The sequence below is a fragment of the Nicotiana sylvestris genome, chromosome 10, assembly GCF_000393655.2.
Source record: "Nicotiana sylvestris chromosome 10, ASM39365v2, whole genome shotgun sequence".
In the NCBI taxonomy this organism is placed as follows: Eukaryota; Viridiplantae; Streptophyta; class Magnoliopsida; order Solanales; family Solanaceae; genus Nicotiana; species Nicotiana sylvestris.
The window spans coordinates 82,570,427-82,586,452 of NC_091066.1; the positions used below are offsets into that span (position 1 = coordinate 82,570,427).

The window sequence follows — 16,026 nt, forward strand, 5'->3', positions numbered from 1 at the left end:
AGTTTGAAAATCTAGATAAGATTTTGTAAATTCCTAGTTTAGTCTAGCTTCTTGTTTTCTTTTAGCATGGTGTAATAAGGAGGGCAGTAAGCAGGTAGCAGCAACAACAATAGCAGTAACAACAAAACCACAGCTTAATGGTAGTCCCAGCTACCGAAACTTCCCGAACTACATTGACCTGATTCCCTTCTAGCCAGGGATATGTAGGAAACCTTTGAAGTAGATGTTTGGTCAAATCTTTCAAAAATGCTTCACACGGAGTAGCCTAACGGGCAAAAATCGCTCGTATCAGCTCACTTTATCTTTGCACGAAAACTCTTCGTGTTTCCGGACAAAGAGGGGCAACTGTGAGCACGTGATTTTTGCCTCACAGGAACTACTCCAAAAGAAATAAAAAAAATTATAAAATAGTTTTTCTTTGTACGCAATTTGGAGAATTTTCGTGGCACTTTGTTAATTATTCGTGTTGTCTGTGCATGTTCATCTTTGTTTTTAATTAAAGAAAAATACAAAAAATAGGTTGCATTGACATTTAAGATTTAATTCTGTAATTAGGAGTAGTTAAGTGCGCTCTACAAAAATGAAAAATTCACAAAAAATAATGTACTTCGCGTTTTAATATTTAATGTCAAAATCGTGTGATTTTCTTTTATTCAATTTTGTGTGATATTTGTTTTTAAGAGTTAATTAGCATTTTAAGTTAATTTTGATTTTACAATTTAAATTAAGATTTTTAGGTTTTTAATTTTGAAGATTAGTTTAAAAAGAAAAGAAAACAAAAATGAAAAATAGAAGAGAAATCGTACTAGGCCATGTTAATTTTGACCAAATCCAGCCCAAATTTTGTGTCTAACCCGGTCCAACTGATCAGCCCACTCAGACGTCCCAAATGACGTCGTTTATGTCACTTTCAATCACTGCCGTTGGATTGAATCAATCCAACGACCGAGATCATCTCTCCCTTACCCATTCCCCAACCCGACCCGTTTACCGGAGATTGATCCGGTCTCAGGAGTGCCTTAACGACGTTGTTCCACTTAAATGATCAATCCAGGCCGTTGATCTCATCAGATCAAACGGCCAGGATTCGTTTCCCCCTCTGGTATATAAATCTAATCCCTTACTCGTTCCCCCCAAGCCAAACCCCTCCCCTTCGTCTCCAAGAACCAGAGACCAAATGACCCTCCACCAAACCCTAGCCGCCCTCGTACCCCTTCGCCTGAAAGCCGGCGACAACGATGCTGGTGACCATGAAACTCACACGCCTGAACCTTCTAGCCACCCTCTCCACGAATCCATGTGTTGTTTACTTCAAATCTCAACGGAACTCTTTGAATCTTCAATCGAAGATCGTCCAAAAACTTCACCTTCTCCGATTAACCCCAAAATTACACCACAACTTCCCCTCGACCTCCACATTCCGAATCCCTAACCCTTATCCCTCGAATCATCCTATAACTTCTTGGATCTTCGATCGAAGATCCCCGTCCCAAACCCTAGCCTATCCACTTAACCCCAAAATCACACCCAATAATCCCCTTGACCTCCTCGTCGCCAATCCCTAGCCAAATTGGCTCGAATCCGAGTAAAACTCGTCGAATGTCGGATCTAGGGTTCAACGATTCGAGAATGTTTCGAAGCTGTCAGGGTTGAACGGGTTCTAGTTAGTATTATAAGCCTATTTCTGACGAAATAGACATATAATACTAACTGGAACTCAAGTTCGAAAGAGCATGCTGGTGAGATCCGAGAAAAGAACAGTAAGTTCTTATCAGCTCCTTCTTTGTTTTTTTATGTTTATTTGTCTGTGTTAAGCTGCAATTAGTCGCTTCTTCAGGTTTTCATCATTTTGTCAAATAATTCGTCCCTGCTAAGTTGTAATTCATCACTTCTGTCAATTAATCCTCCTCCTCTTTCGGACCTTTTTCTGGTCCAGTTTTTCTCATCTTGGTCGATTGGCATATGTTGAATCAATTAAATGGTCTCGTCGATTGACCCGTTCATGTCTGTAGTTCAGTTGTTCTCCTCAAGTTACTGGGTTTGTTTTATCTTCTGACCTTTGTATTTTCAGCCTCAGGGCTCATAGCCAGTATACTTGTTGTTCCAGTATTTTGTTCGAGGTTAATTTAGAGTTATATTTGTTCCCAATATAGATAGCTTACTCTCATGCATCTGTGTGAATCAATTTCTTGACCTTAATAGTCCAGTCTGACTATTGTCCTGAATCATTTAATCCCCATCTTGGTTGAAATGCTGTTGGATTTGATTTGAGTTCAATTGATAATTAAGTTTAATGATTCGAATTTATTTGTTTGTTCTGTTAAGCTTGTTCTGATATAAATCTAACCTTGTTGAATTGTCCTAATGTTGTTGATTGGGAGTTAGTTTCATGTATCTAATTAGTCAATTGATAGGCTTAAATTGGCTATAGCTGAGGTTTCATAGAGATTTAAAGGATTGGGGTAGGATAGTAATCACAGGGGTTTCAGGGGATAGTTTGGGACTTAAAAGTTTAAAAATGGTTGGTTTAAGTGTTCTGTCCAGTAAGTGCTAATGTAACATTAAACTAATGCATTTGTTTAGTGTTAATGAGGAACAAAACATAATGGTATGGGGAAGCTTAAAAGGGATTGATTAAAATATGTTGTCCATACCTGTTTGAACATTAAATAAGGAAAAGACAAGGGATAATGGGGAAAAACATACTCTAGTGGAGTTCTAAAAGAAGATCATGGGCAGAATTAGTTTCTTAATTCTGCCTGAGTGCTCTTGAGAGCTGGCAAGGTCAGTGTTTGGGTATAAGTGGAGGGACTTAGGACAAAGTTGGGGGGGATGGGATTGGAAAAAAAAACAATTTGAAAAGAGAGAGTTTTGAGAGTTCTTGGAAGAGGTAGTCTCAGACAGCATTTTAAAGGCTAAGACATTCAGTTTTTTAGAGCTCTGGAGAGTTTAAGAACAGAAAACCAAAAATATATTATTTCATTGCATTCATAGGTGTAAGTGAATTCTGGACAGTGATTCTCATTGTTGAAGTGGTTCAGTAGTCTACTGATTAACTTTTGGTTTAATTCAACTCTATTGAGTCTGTTCGTTTTGATATTTGCTGTTGCTATTGGTTTTGCAACTTGTTCTGGGCTGTGGTCGAGTTGATCCTGGGTAAAAAAAAATTGGTCTTGAACTGTGATGGTTGCTGTTTGAATTCCTGGTTGTTGCTGTTTGCTCTTCTGTTGCTAACTCCTCCTTCTACTCGATTATATTTCCAGGTACTCCCCTTGATCTCGTATGAACTGTAAAGGATCAATGTAGGTCTGATTTGGGGATTAAATGACAAAGTATTGTTTGGGTTGATCTTTGAATTTCTTCTGTTCTATTTTGGTTTAAAGGTGTAAAACAATCACGTTTACTTGAAACTTTGTATAGTTTGTATAATTGGACTGTTCAAACTAGAATTGTCTGTATGTTGATTCATTAGTTTAGTCCTAGTGTATTTTAATTTCCTATAAATAATCAGTATTTTAGAACTTATATGGACTGGAATTACTCATCTCATACTCTACATCAGAGTATCTGTGAAATATGAGTGCTGTTGAAGAGCTGCGATTCAATTAATGAATTCACAGTTCGACGAAGATTTTAAGCCGTGGTTTTACGTATTCTAGTATCACTGGTGAATTCCAAATCGAGATTCAAAATTTACCTAACGTGTAGGTCATTTAAAATGAAGAGAAAAGTCACCAGTTATGCAGATTCAAATAACCTTGAGTTCAGTTTCAACAAATTTGCTTTTGTTTCGTCAAACAATCAATGTGTGTTGCTTAGCCACAACAGATTTGAATTGAAGTGCCTGCCAAAAATGAATTTGTTTTACTCATTTTTACTGTGTGACAGATTCAGCATGTTTGGTTAACCATGTATGAATTAGTGAATATGCCTGTGATGATTCAAAGTTAGCATGTTGAAATTAGCATGAATTCAGAAATGATTATGTGTTCACGAATAATTGAGCCCGTTGTGAGTTAAAATCAGTAGGTTGAGATTCAAATAAAATCAGTACGAGATCTAGGCTCGTTTAGGAGCCTAAACGTGACAGCCTCTATTTGAACAAGATCTGGGCCTGAATCTGCTTAAGGCCCAGCGTCAGACAGCCCTTCCCCTCTTGTAAGGTTAAACAATTCTCCTTCTTTTGGGCTGATTTTGAAGCCCAATCTGCTGAAGATACTAGGTTGTTTATTAATGCCTTTTGATTTAATATTGTGATGTAATACTTGCAATGATAGTTTATTAACAATGCTAATTAATTAGAGCCCTTTTAGAGACAATACTTAATTGAAAAATCATAGTTCTTTTAGGTTGGCTTTAAAATAAATGAGGTGCGCCGCGCCAAACCAATATCATACATTGCGTGGTCCTCTTAATTATAGTAAAAATATTTTAGACCTCGGGACGTGCCATTTAGCGAATTTCATGGCCTCCCCCAAAGTTAATAATACGCTAGTTGCTTTAGACCCGACATTTAATAATATTACCTTCTTAAACTCGGGTGCGCATTTATGTGACCCAAATCCAAATCTCAACAATGTTAAAATATGTCAAAGACCCCGAGTGCATTTATGTGACGTGGTTCAAGACGTGTTTTAATAACGTTGCAATCTTCCTAAAAATGAATAAAAACGGTTAAGGTTAAAAATGCACATAGGTTTGAACATGTACTAAAATCAGATAATTAAGCCGAATATAACAGTTGAGAGACCTTGCTAGAACCACGGAACTCGGGAATGCCTAACACATTCTCCCGGGTTAACAAAATTCCTTACTCGGATTTCTGATTCGCAGATTGTTAACAGAGTCATATTTTCCTCGGTTCGGGATTCAACCGGTGACTTGGGACATCATTAATCTCCCAAGTGGCGAATCTGAATAAATAATAATAAATCCCGTTCCGATTGTCCTTTAAGTGGAAAAACTCCCTCTACGCCCCTGCAGGCGCAGGTAAAAAGGAGGTGTGACAGTGGTGAATACTTTCTGTGGAATTCATTAAATATTTATCAGACAGTGGAATTACATCTCAATTATCTGCCCCAGGAACACCACAACAAAATGGTGTGGCAGAAAGAAGAAATAGAACCTTTATGGAAATGGTTAGATCAATGCTAAGTTATTCCGATTTGCCTTCTTCCTTTTGGGGATATGCTTTAGAAATAGCAAATTACATTCTAAATTTAGTTCCTTCAAAGTCAGTGCCTTCAACTCCAATAGAATTGTGGACTAGGAGTAAGCCAAGTTTACAACACATTCGGGGTTGGAGTTGTCCAACACATGTGCTGAAAGGGAAAGCGGATAAATTGGAATCAAGGACAGAAGTATGCATTTTTATTGGATATCCAAAAGTAACTAAAGGAAGCTTGTTTTATTATCCTAAAGAAAAGAAGGTAATTGTTACGACAAATGTCAGATTTTTAGAAGAGGACTATTTAATAAACCATATTCCTAGAAGTAAACTAGTTTTACAGAAATTAAGTAATTGACTAACTAAAGACTCATCTCTAGAACGTATCCTGAAATCCAGTATTAACATACCATTGCATTATCGTAGTGGGTGAAATGTCAATAGGCAGCAGATTGCACAAGAGCAATTGCCTGACATCTCACTGTCCCAAAGTAGTGGGAGTAATGTTGAGTAACCTTAGATTGTTGAACAACCTGAAATTATTCTGCAACCTGCATTCTAGGAAGAAGTTAATGATATCTCAGCACCGCAATGTGTGGAGGATAACGTTGAGGCTTCAGTTCCAGAAAATGACGTTATAATTCAACAACAAAATCAGCATCCACCTGTAGTGACTAGTCATAGTGGGAGAATTCTTAGAAAACCTCTCCGGTTTGCGCTCTTGGGAGAATCTTATGATAGAAACCCTGAAAAGCCTAATACATAACCTATTAATTACGACGAAGCACTACAAGATACAGATGCTGATAAATGGGTTGATGCTATGAAATTTGAAATGGAGTCCATGTACTCCAATCAAATCTGGGATCTTATAGGACCACCTACTGGAGTCAAACCCATTTGTTGTAGATGGATCTATAAGAAAAAGAGAGGAGTGGATGGAAAAGTGCAAACTTTTAAAGCTAGGCTTGTTGCAAAAGGGTTTACTCAAAAAGAAGGGATCGATTATGAGGAAACCTTTTCGCTAGTAGCCATGCTTAAATCCATTAGGATTCTCTTATCCATTGCTACTCATTACGATTATGAGATCTGGCAAATGGATGTCAAGACAACTTTTCTAAATGGAAGTCTTGATAAGTGTATCTATATGGCACAACCAGTTGGTTTCATAAAAAGTGGCAATGAGCACATGTTGTGTAAATTAAAGAAATCCATTTATGGATTGAAATAGGCTTCTAGAACATGGAACACTTGTTTTGATGCATCGATTAAAACCTTCGATTTTGATCAGTGTGAAAATGAGTCTTGTGTCTATAAGAAGTGGAATGGAGATAAAGTTACATTTTTGATTTTGTACGTAGATGATATTTTGCTCATAGGAAATAATGTGAGCATGTTGAATTCAGTATAGGAATGGTTGTCCTCACGTTTGGATATGAAAGACTTGGGACAGGCAGCACATATCCTAGGGATCAAGCTTATGCGAGATCGCAAGCAAAGGATATTAGGCTTGTCCCAAGCACTTTATATTAATACTAATTCTCACCAGGTTTAGCATGCAAGATTCCAAGAAAGGGTTTCTCCCTTTTAGACATGGAATCTCTCTCTCGAAAGATCAATCCCCAAAAACGACTGATGAGATAGAAAAGATGAAGGCGATCCCTTATGCTTCTGCTGTAGGGAGTCTCATGTATGCTATGCTATGTACTAGACCTGATATCTGCTTTGTTGTTAGCATGGTTAGTAGATTTCAGTCTAATACTGGATGAGAACACTGGACTGCCGTTAAGCATATAATCAAGTACTTGAAAAGGACTAGGGATTATATGTTGGTGTATCACTCAGGTGATCTTGCACTCATTAGCTATACTGGTTTAGATTTCCAGTCAGATAGAGACTCTAGAAAATCTACCTCAGGATATGTTTTTACCTTAGAAGGTGGAGCCATAAGTTGGAGGAGCATCAAGTAATAATGTATTGCTGATTCCACCATGGAAGCCGAATATGTGGCTGCATCTGAGGCAGCTAAAGAGGCTGTTTGGCTTAGGAACTTTCTGAAAGAGCTTAATGTGGTTCCTTCGGTTCAAGCACCGATTGTACTTTATTGTGACAATAGTGGTGCAATTGCAAACTCGAAGGAACCAAGAAGCCATAAAATGTATAATCATATTAAGCGTAAATATCACTTAATTCGGGACATAACTCAGAGAGGTGATGCAAGAGTGTTGAAGATTGTGTTAGAGGACAATTTGGCAGACCCGTTTACAAAGAGCTTGACACAGAAGATTTTTGACAAGCATGTAGAAGGAATGAATGTTAGAGTAGTAGACGCATGATTATGAGTCTAAGTGGGAGATTGTCGGGATATACTATTAACCATGCGGTTTAGGCATAGTATTTTATTTTACTCTTTACGAACAATTATTTATTTAATTTATTCAATTCAATAAAGTACTATTTTAAATAGATCATTTGTTACATGTGTGTCCTTTTAGTTACGTAGTAGATAATTTAGTGTATGGAGTCTTAGCTCATGCACAGAAGATTAAATTGTCGGTTCTCATAATTAATAAATTATGTTCACAATCAAAGATATTATTGGACAAAATATCTTGATGATTGTAGCACAAGATTATAGTATAATTTGTCTTGATTATGGGAGTGATTTTTCTCCGACTTCTTGTGCTAGTATACTTAGTGTATATTGAACGGACCAAGTAGAGAAAAGATGTTTTTGTACTGAATATATATAAAATATTTTCTCTAATTCATTAAATGAGCTTATACTCCTAATCTTGATATAATTATTATGATCAATCTAATTTGTTTATTGTTTTGATTTATCAAAAGGTACGACTCTATTCAGAGTTAGTGTATGCCTAATAGATTGGACAATAACGAATAACATTTGTGAAACAATAATTAGTTGATAGAATTCATGACTCGATTTTGAGTTTGATGATACCCATTTATGTAAGCTTATAAGTTTTCATGTGAAAATCCGGCCGGTGGATTTTGTATCCATCACATGAAATAGTTTAAGCGAAATTGTAAAGGATTTAATTAGTTGATTAAATTAAATTTTCAGTAATTTAATTTAATTAACTGATATTTGAGATCTTAACATGGAGAGTTAAAATAAGTGTTATTGAATTTTTGAAATTTATATTGAGGAGTTCAATTGCAGTTTTTAGTGGAATAAATTACAATTAATTATAGTAAGAATTAATTCATGCTAATTTCGAATTAATGCTATAACTGGTAGCCTATTATTATTTATGTGGTCTTTGCTATACCTAGTAAAAACCTGGACAAGACTTGGATAAGAAGTGACTTGGAAGAAAAGTCATCTAGTAGAGCTGGAGTAGGATTCTACTTGTAATAGCAGAATCCTACACGTTTTTGGAGCATAATTTCGGCCAAAAATCCGTCTATTAAAGGAAGACTAATTTCACCAAATAACTCACCTTTTAGAGTTGTATTGTTCTTGCCCACCCAAAAGCAAAATCGTTCAAGGTTTTACTAGGCATATAGCAGAAGACTGCAGCCCTATATTCTTGCTGTGTGGAAGATTTGTGTAACGATTTCAAGAGGTTAGTGCTTCTAATCCAGTGATTATAGCATTATCTAGTTTAATTTAGATCTATTTGATGCCTGGTCCGTATGCTTGCTTCCGCTGCGCATGTTCTAACAATATATTCATAGTAAGCACCCTAAATACAAAGTAGATTTTGATTGAATCAAAAAGTACCACTGCGACCTTCAAATTTTGGATCCGCCTTTCATTAGTTTGAGGGATACTTTTATTAAGAGTATTTATAGAATAAAAGGTTAACGAAAAGTACTTATGAGCCTTGGCCCTTTTTCGTAGTTAAAGACAATATAAGAATTGCTTAATTTAAGAGTTCTTTTGTTTTGTCAATTTATCTTAATTAGTTTTTCTTATACGTGGACCGCATAACTTCGGATAATAACAAATAAGACAAATTAAAGCAAATGCATAATCACATACATCCAATTAAATATTGTATTACTCATTTCGTTATAAAGTTTACAATTATTATGTTAGCTAATATTGATTATGCAGAAATATTGGTATTACTTTATCCCAGATCTACATTAGGTAGGATAATAATACCAGGATTAGCTATTCTCGTATAATATCTAAGATAAAAATTGTAAATAAAAACTTATCCAAGTTTAATCAATTTCACTCTAAACACATGGTTTGGATTATATACCATATATTCCATATTTATTCAATGAATCGAGTTATTAATTTCAGTATTATAATTCTAAATGCTATACTTACTAAAGATGAACTAAAAGTGCGTTGTTATGGTGATATTAATTTATTTTGGTTTCATGTTTTCGTCAGCATGGCATTATCACCGATCACATGACTGCTTATTTTTTATTTAGAGCCTGTTTGGATTGGCTTAAAAAATTGATTTTTTCGCAGAAATAACTTTTAAGCCAAAAAGCAATAAGTTGGTGTATATGGCTAAAATCGAAGAGTCCGATTTTGGGGTCATCACAGCATTCCGTAGCTCGTTGCCAGAAGGCTCGAGGCACAACTCGAGGTTTGATGAACCAGAAGGTTCGAGGCACAACTCGACCTCGGGGCAGTACAAATTGGTGGCTATGATGAACGAGTGGGAGATTCCCAAGGCGAGTGATTAGAGCTAACCAAGTCCATAAGAATAGTACAAGCTCGTAATGTGGCATTAAATGGATGTACCAGCCGCATATCTTTGTAATAAATGCATGTGTACTATGTTGAGATTCCTCCTCCTATATAAATGAGACCCTTGTTATTTTTTGCATACATGATATTCAATACAAGAACATTCTCTGCTCTCTAACTTAAACACTCTCTATTGTATTTCCTCAGATTCATTACTTACATTTATCGCGTTTCATTAATTGTTCTTCATTTATTGCTCATCATTGATCATAAAAAGCCCTCATCAAAGCTCTTAGAACTGTTAGTTCTTCATCAATCGGCCCCAACCTAATGCTTAGCTTGACCCCGAGGTCCCGTATAGTCTAGCTCGAGGCCCCGACTTTCGGCCACTCGGTCCGCATAAATATACACTTTTTAAGCTCTTATCTCATTTTCCTAACTCACACTTAGCATCTATTGCCTAACAATTAGCATAAGGATAAATCACATATTTTTAGAACCACATAATCAAATTTAATTATTATTACCATTTTCAAGTTAAACAGATGGGGTTGCCCAACTTTTTGTTTTAAACAAATTTTAATTATTTTAAGCATTTTTGACTTTATCAAACACTGCAAATACCTAAAAAAAGCTCAAAAATTGATTTGACCAACTTTAAAACTAATCCAAACACCTTCTTAATCATTTAGTATCTGCAGTCTACTATTACGATTAATATAGATTCACGCCGAATATATCAGCTAAGAAAAGAATTTCCTCACAAGAATTTTCTATTACAGAATTTGAAGTCGACAAGGATAGAGGGACCAACCATCTCAGCACATTCTTAATAGTAATGCCCACTTAATTGCCATTGGATGAAAATCATCCAAGAGAAAGAAAGTATCAAAGGCTTTCTAATTGGAGCATTTTTGGTTGAATAATGGACACGAGTCATTATAAAAGTCATTTATTTTTGTAACAGCCTCTCTACCTTCGGGGCAGGGGTAAAGTCTGCGTACATATTACCCTCCCTAGACCCCACTTATAAGATTATACTGGGTCGTTGTTGTTGTTTGTTGTTATTTATTTTTGTTCACCAATAAGCAAAAAGACAGGAAGCGTGGGGGCATTGAATTGGAGAGTGAAAAGTGAATGATCAAACATTGAATGAGTGGAGATGCTTTAATGTGCTCTTTCACATTTGACATTTGTTCTTTATTTTTTGTTTCTCTTTATATTCTCTGGAAGTGAAAATAGGAAACAACATTTCTTCTGTTCAATTAATGTGATTATTTCCTTTACTATTATTTTTTAGCAAAAATAATATATTTTATATTTTAAAAATAACTAATTTTATATTTATTACTTTATATTTAATAAGATGTTTTTATAGTCACAAAATGCCACGATATGTTCAATTCTATAAGTTTTAAAAATTTTATAGCCATGAAATTGCTATATCATATTTAAAACGATAAGTTTCAATTTATTTTTTAACTTTATATAAATTCAAACTCTGTCACATAACGGGAGAAATTTTTATTTTTTAGTATTTTTTTTCTGGATACATGTGTTTTCTTTAAATTCTCAACTTTTTCTCCACTCAACTCACTTTTGTTGAGCTTTCAGAAGTCCTGAACTGAACATAGAAAATAATACTATATAAAAATATAAAAAAGGAAGGTCACTTCAATGAATTATACTAGTATTATTTTCCAATTCAGAAAGCAACCCCATTTCTTCTATTCTTGATTCTTTGTGCTAACTCTCTTGTCTTCTAAGTCAATAAACAGTGAAGAAGATTACAAGTTCTTGAAAAGAAGAGGATTAGGTAGTAGCTATTTCATCTTCTACGTTTACCATCTGATTTATTTTTATTTGTTTGTTACATATTGAGGTAATAATTGTTTGAAATATAGAAGACAAAAGGACTATATTTCAAAGAGGGGTTGTTGTGAATTACCTCAGATCCAGGGTACTGAAGTTTTATCAGAAAAAGGGTACCTGCTTTTTTGTGCTTTCATGTGATTCTTGGTAATTGGCTTTAAGCTTTTCATAGGTTAATTCACATGACCCTTTCCTTGTTACCAGTCTTTCTTGTCATTAAAGACTAAGGATTTATGTAAAGTTTGGTTTTTTATCTTATTACCCATATTAATTGAGTGGATGTAAGGATCTCTAGTGAATATTGTTATGTTCTGAGTATATATAGTTGAAGAAGAAGTTAGATTTTGCACCAAAAAAGGGGGTTCTTGTTGTTTCTTTTTTGCTAAACAGAACTGATTACCAATTTCTGCCAAGCATCCTGATTAATGGGGCGCCGCGCAATGTAAAAGAATGGTCTTTTACTAGTTGATTTAATTAGGCATGGAAAATGGTATGCTGAAGCTCATGATAGGACTATTACTGATTCTAAAGAGAGGTGATGAATTAGTTTAACAATGAAAGGCAGTTTAGTTTTAGAGGGGGTGGTCAACTTTTACTGCTTTCAATATAGTGAGTTCGATGAAGGAGATGTATCCGGCGGTTGCAGTGCCATTTATATTTGGTAATTTGATCTGTCATAACCCAAGCTTAGGAAGTTATATGGATTTTACTAGGCTAAAGTCGATGGATGATACGGCGAGCTTGTATTCTAATTCTGAGACTAAAACTTTGGCAGACTCAGTTTCTGGTGGCAATGATGATTGCGGCTCTGCTGATTCAGAGAGTGACCTTAGTATTACAGTATCATCTGTGCCTGAAGAGAGCAGGAGTGAAGGGACTATGTCGCTTGATGTGATTTCTGAAAATGAAAGCAACTGGATTGCTGGTGATGATGATTCCTTTTCATTGGAAGGTGATCAGATTCTTGATAGTTCGTGTTCCTTGTCAGTGGTGAGCGATTGTAGTAGTATATGCGCTGATGATTTTATATGTTTTGAGATAGCGTCTGATATAGAAGGTCAGGATTTCGTAGATTCTCAGAAAATCATCAGCCATGTCGAACTTATTGCTAAGACTGAGGTTCTAGCTGAGTCAGATGTTGAGGATACTGTGACTAGACTCGTGGAAGCTTCCAATGGACTTGAAGAGCAGATCTCAAAATCATCTGAAGTTGTAGTTCAGCTACCCCTAGATAAAGGCTTGAGTGCAACAGTCAGCCGAAGTGTTTTTGAAGTGGACTACATACCCCTATGGGGATATACATCCATCTGTGGAAGGAGACCAGAAATGGAAGATGCATTTGCAACTGTTCCTAGATTCTTGAAAATTCCTCTACAGATGCTAATTGGTGATCGCGCGTTTGATGGACAGCCTAGTCGCTTAAGTCATTTGACGACTCATTTCTTTGGAGTTTATGATGGCCATGGTGGTTCTCAGGTCTCTGTCTCTCTCTTCTCTCTTTCTCACTTAGGTTTGCACAACTCTTCTTGTTAACTACATATGAACAATAAATTTGATTCTTTTTTTTTTCTTTTCAGGTGGCAAATTACTGCCGAGACCGGATGCATGCTGTTTTGATTGAGGAGTTGGAAACTATTATGACAAATCTCAGTGATGAAAGTATGAGGCAAAGTTGCCAAGAGCACTGGAGAAAAGCATTTACCAACTGTTTTCTTAAAGTTGATGCTGAGATTGGAGGGGGAGATAGTCATGAGCCTGTTGCCCCAGAAACTGTAGGCTCCACAGCGGTTGTTGCCATTGTTTGTTCATCTCACATTATAGTGTCAAACAGTGGCGATTCAAGGGCTGTTCTGTGTCGTGGGAAGGAACCCTTGGCATTGTCAGTGGATCACAAAGTAAGCAAAATTTTAGACTATATTTACTTGCATAACAATTGTTCTCTATGTACTCATTTTTAAGTCCGTTCTCTTTGTCAGCCAAACCGAGAAGATGAATATGAAAGGATTGAAGCAGCTGGAGGCAAGGTGATACAGTGGAATGGCCATCGTGTTTTTGGTGTTCTTGCAATGTCTAGGTCCATCGGTATGTTTTCTCCTAGCTAACCTTTTACTAGCATTTGCAAGATACTCTAATCACCAGCTGAGTTTTTTGTATTTTGACCATACAACTATGGAGTATGAGCTATTAGCTTTAATTCTTTACCATTACTTGGTGCCTTTTTTGTGTTACCTAATGCGCTTCCATCTAGGGGAATGAAATATTTCCGCTTATCACTTATATGACACTTAAAGTTCTTTTCACTTGCATGTTGAACTTGAGCATAACTTTAGTTATTGGACTTCATTTAAATCTACTTCCATTTTCTCAAGCGAGATTGTGATATATCGGTCCGCTCATATGTTTTATTATGGTCATCAGTTTTCATTTCCATATCGGAATTTCTGAGGCCATCTTGAAAACATACTCGATAGATTGTACCGGAGCACAGTTCATTCTTAAAAGAGAAGCTAATTCAAGATTCCATGATTGGTGATACAACCAATATACTCTAGCTTCTATTATGTAGTAGTGCATGTTGTATGGCTCTGCCTCTTCCATTTGGTCTAAGATGTTTGAATTATAAAATATATTGCTACCTATGCTTGGACGCCAAAGCTTTCAGGAATTAGAGTTGCTCCGACATAGCAGCTTAGGTGCCGTACTCGTGTCGATACGACACTAGTATGAGTGGGGATATAGAATCCGTACTGGATATGGTTAAACAATTTTGGGTACTTTGACCACGACAGATGGGAAAATTCAAGACGAGATACAATTTGATTCTCAAAATCAGAACAAAAAATGTAGGGTAAATTTGAAGAAAATAACATACCTTATCTAGAAAATCAATTCTTTACTTATTCACAACTTGAAAATAAAAAAGAAATTCACACTTTACAAGTTATACATAAGTATTCCACAAAATTTCTTATAATTTAGAGATATTTTTATATTTTTATTTTTTTGAATTATTTTTAGCCGGATCCCGTACTTGTATTCGTACTAGGATCCATATCCCTGAATCTTAGAATTTACATCTCGAAGGACCCGACCTCTAGATCCGCACCCGTGTCCGAGCAACTTAAATTAGAATTCTCATTAGAAAGGTACACTAAGTGAGCTGCAGGATTGCATAAAGACATTTCTTCTGAACATTCTTGTATATGTAAGTTGATATGAGAAGTAACCTGTGGCCAGTAGCATCATGTTATCCAGCTTGTAGCTATTTTCTTATTATGTGTTTTCTTGGGATGTTTATCACTTGGACAGATTTGATCTAGAGTAAATATTGACATATTAGAAGTCCTACTTTTTGTTGGTAAATAGATCTTTTTCTTTCTTTCAAGCCAGTTATTATTGATTGCAGGAGATAGATACTTGAAGCCTTGGATTATTCCTGATCCAGAAGTAACGTTCATACCTCGAGCCAAGGATGACGAATGCCTTATTCTTGCGAGTGATGGTTTATGGGATGTCATGACAAATGAAGAAGTTTGTGATATGGCTCGTAAACGCATACTTATGTGGCATAAAAAGAACGGTGTAACGCTCCCCATGGAAAGGGGCGAAGGAATTGATCCAGCAGCACAGGCTGCAGCAGAGTGCTTGTCGAATCGAGCTCTTCAAAAGGGCAGCAAGGACAACATAACTGTGATTGTGGTGGACTTGAAAGCCCAAAGAAAGTTTAAGAGCAAAACCTAACATAATTGGCCTCTCAATCTGCTGTTTCATTTATTATAGATTTGCAGTATAAACTAAATATGGTTCAAATTGTAGTCAAGCCCTTACATTTTTCAACTGGGAATCTGGGATAATGGCTTTTATTGGAGTAGGTTTCTGTATGTATTTTAGTACATGCTCCATTCTGTATGTAATTTTCTTCTTTTAGTTATTTGAAATAGGAGCAACTACATTATTATAATCAAATGTAATGGTCATTATGCCTCAAAGTGTTAAAAGGTTCTATGAGGTATTTTAACCTATGTTACTTTGACATTGTAGATTCATAATAAGCAATTCAGAGTAGAGTTTTTTCGTCTAAATTTTTATTCTCTTCACCCTAACTGAATGTCCTCTACTTCAGAGTCATATTTAAAGGGATAATACATAAATATCACCCTCAACTTGTCCGGAATTTTCAACTACACACCTAAACTTTGCGGAGGACTTTGTGTAGTTGAAAATTCGGGACAAGTTGAGGGTATTTATGTATTATGCTATAGTTGAACATATAAAAATTGCACCTCAGCGTGTGTGGCTT

The 16,026-nt window shown here is 35.9% G+C and overlaps 1 protein-coding gene across 2 annotated transcripts; it reads left to right on the forward strand.

Moving 5' to 3' along the window:
- Positions 1-11,449: 11,449 nt before the first annotated feature.
- On the forward strand, positions 11,450-15,808 carry LOC104244302 (protein phosphatase 2C 16-like). Of its 2 annotated transcripts, XM_009799700.2 has the most exons (5): positions 11,450-11,670; positions 12,502-13,202; positions 13,304-13,621; positions 13,703-13,808; positions 15,133-15,808. In XM_009799700.2, the coding sequence occupies exons 2-5, from the start codon at positions 12,606-12,608 to the stop codon at positions 15,465-15,467; spliced, it is 1,356 nt and encodes a 451-aa protein (XP_009798002.1). In that variant the 5' UTR covers positions 11,450-11,670; positions 12,502-12,605; the 3' UTR covers positions 15,468-15,808. The 2 variants fall into 2 exon arrangements, with proteins under 2 accessions (XP_009798002.1, XP_009798001.1); XM_009799699.2 differs by lacking the exon at positions 11,450-11,670 and having other exon boundaries at positions 12,210-13,202.
- Positions 15,809-16,026: the final 218 nt, after the last annotated feature.

Excerpts from the sequence above, each read along its gene's own strand:
- LOC104244302 (XM_009799699.2), top strand. The coding sequence starts at position 12,345 with ATGAAGGAGATGTATCCGGCGGTTGCAGTGCCATTTATATTTGGTAAT. Across the intron at positions 13,622-13,702 it reads CATTGTCAGTGGATCACAAA|CCAAACCGAGAAGATGAATA; the intron begins GTAAGCAAAATT and ends TCTCTTTGTCAG. Across the intron at positions 13,809-15,132 it reads TGCAATGTCTAGGTCCATCG|GAGATAGATACTTGAAGCCT; the intron begins GTATGTTTTCTC and ends TATTGATTGCAG.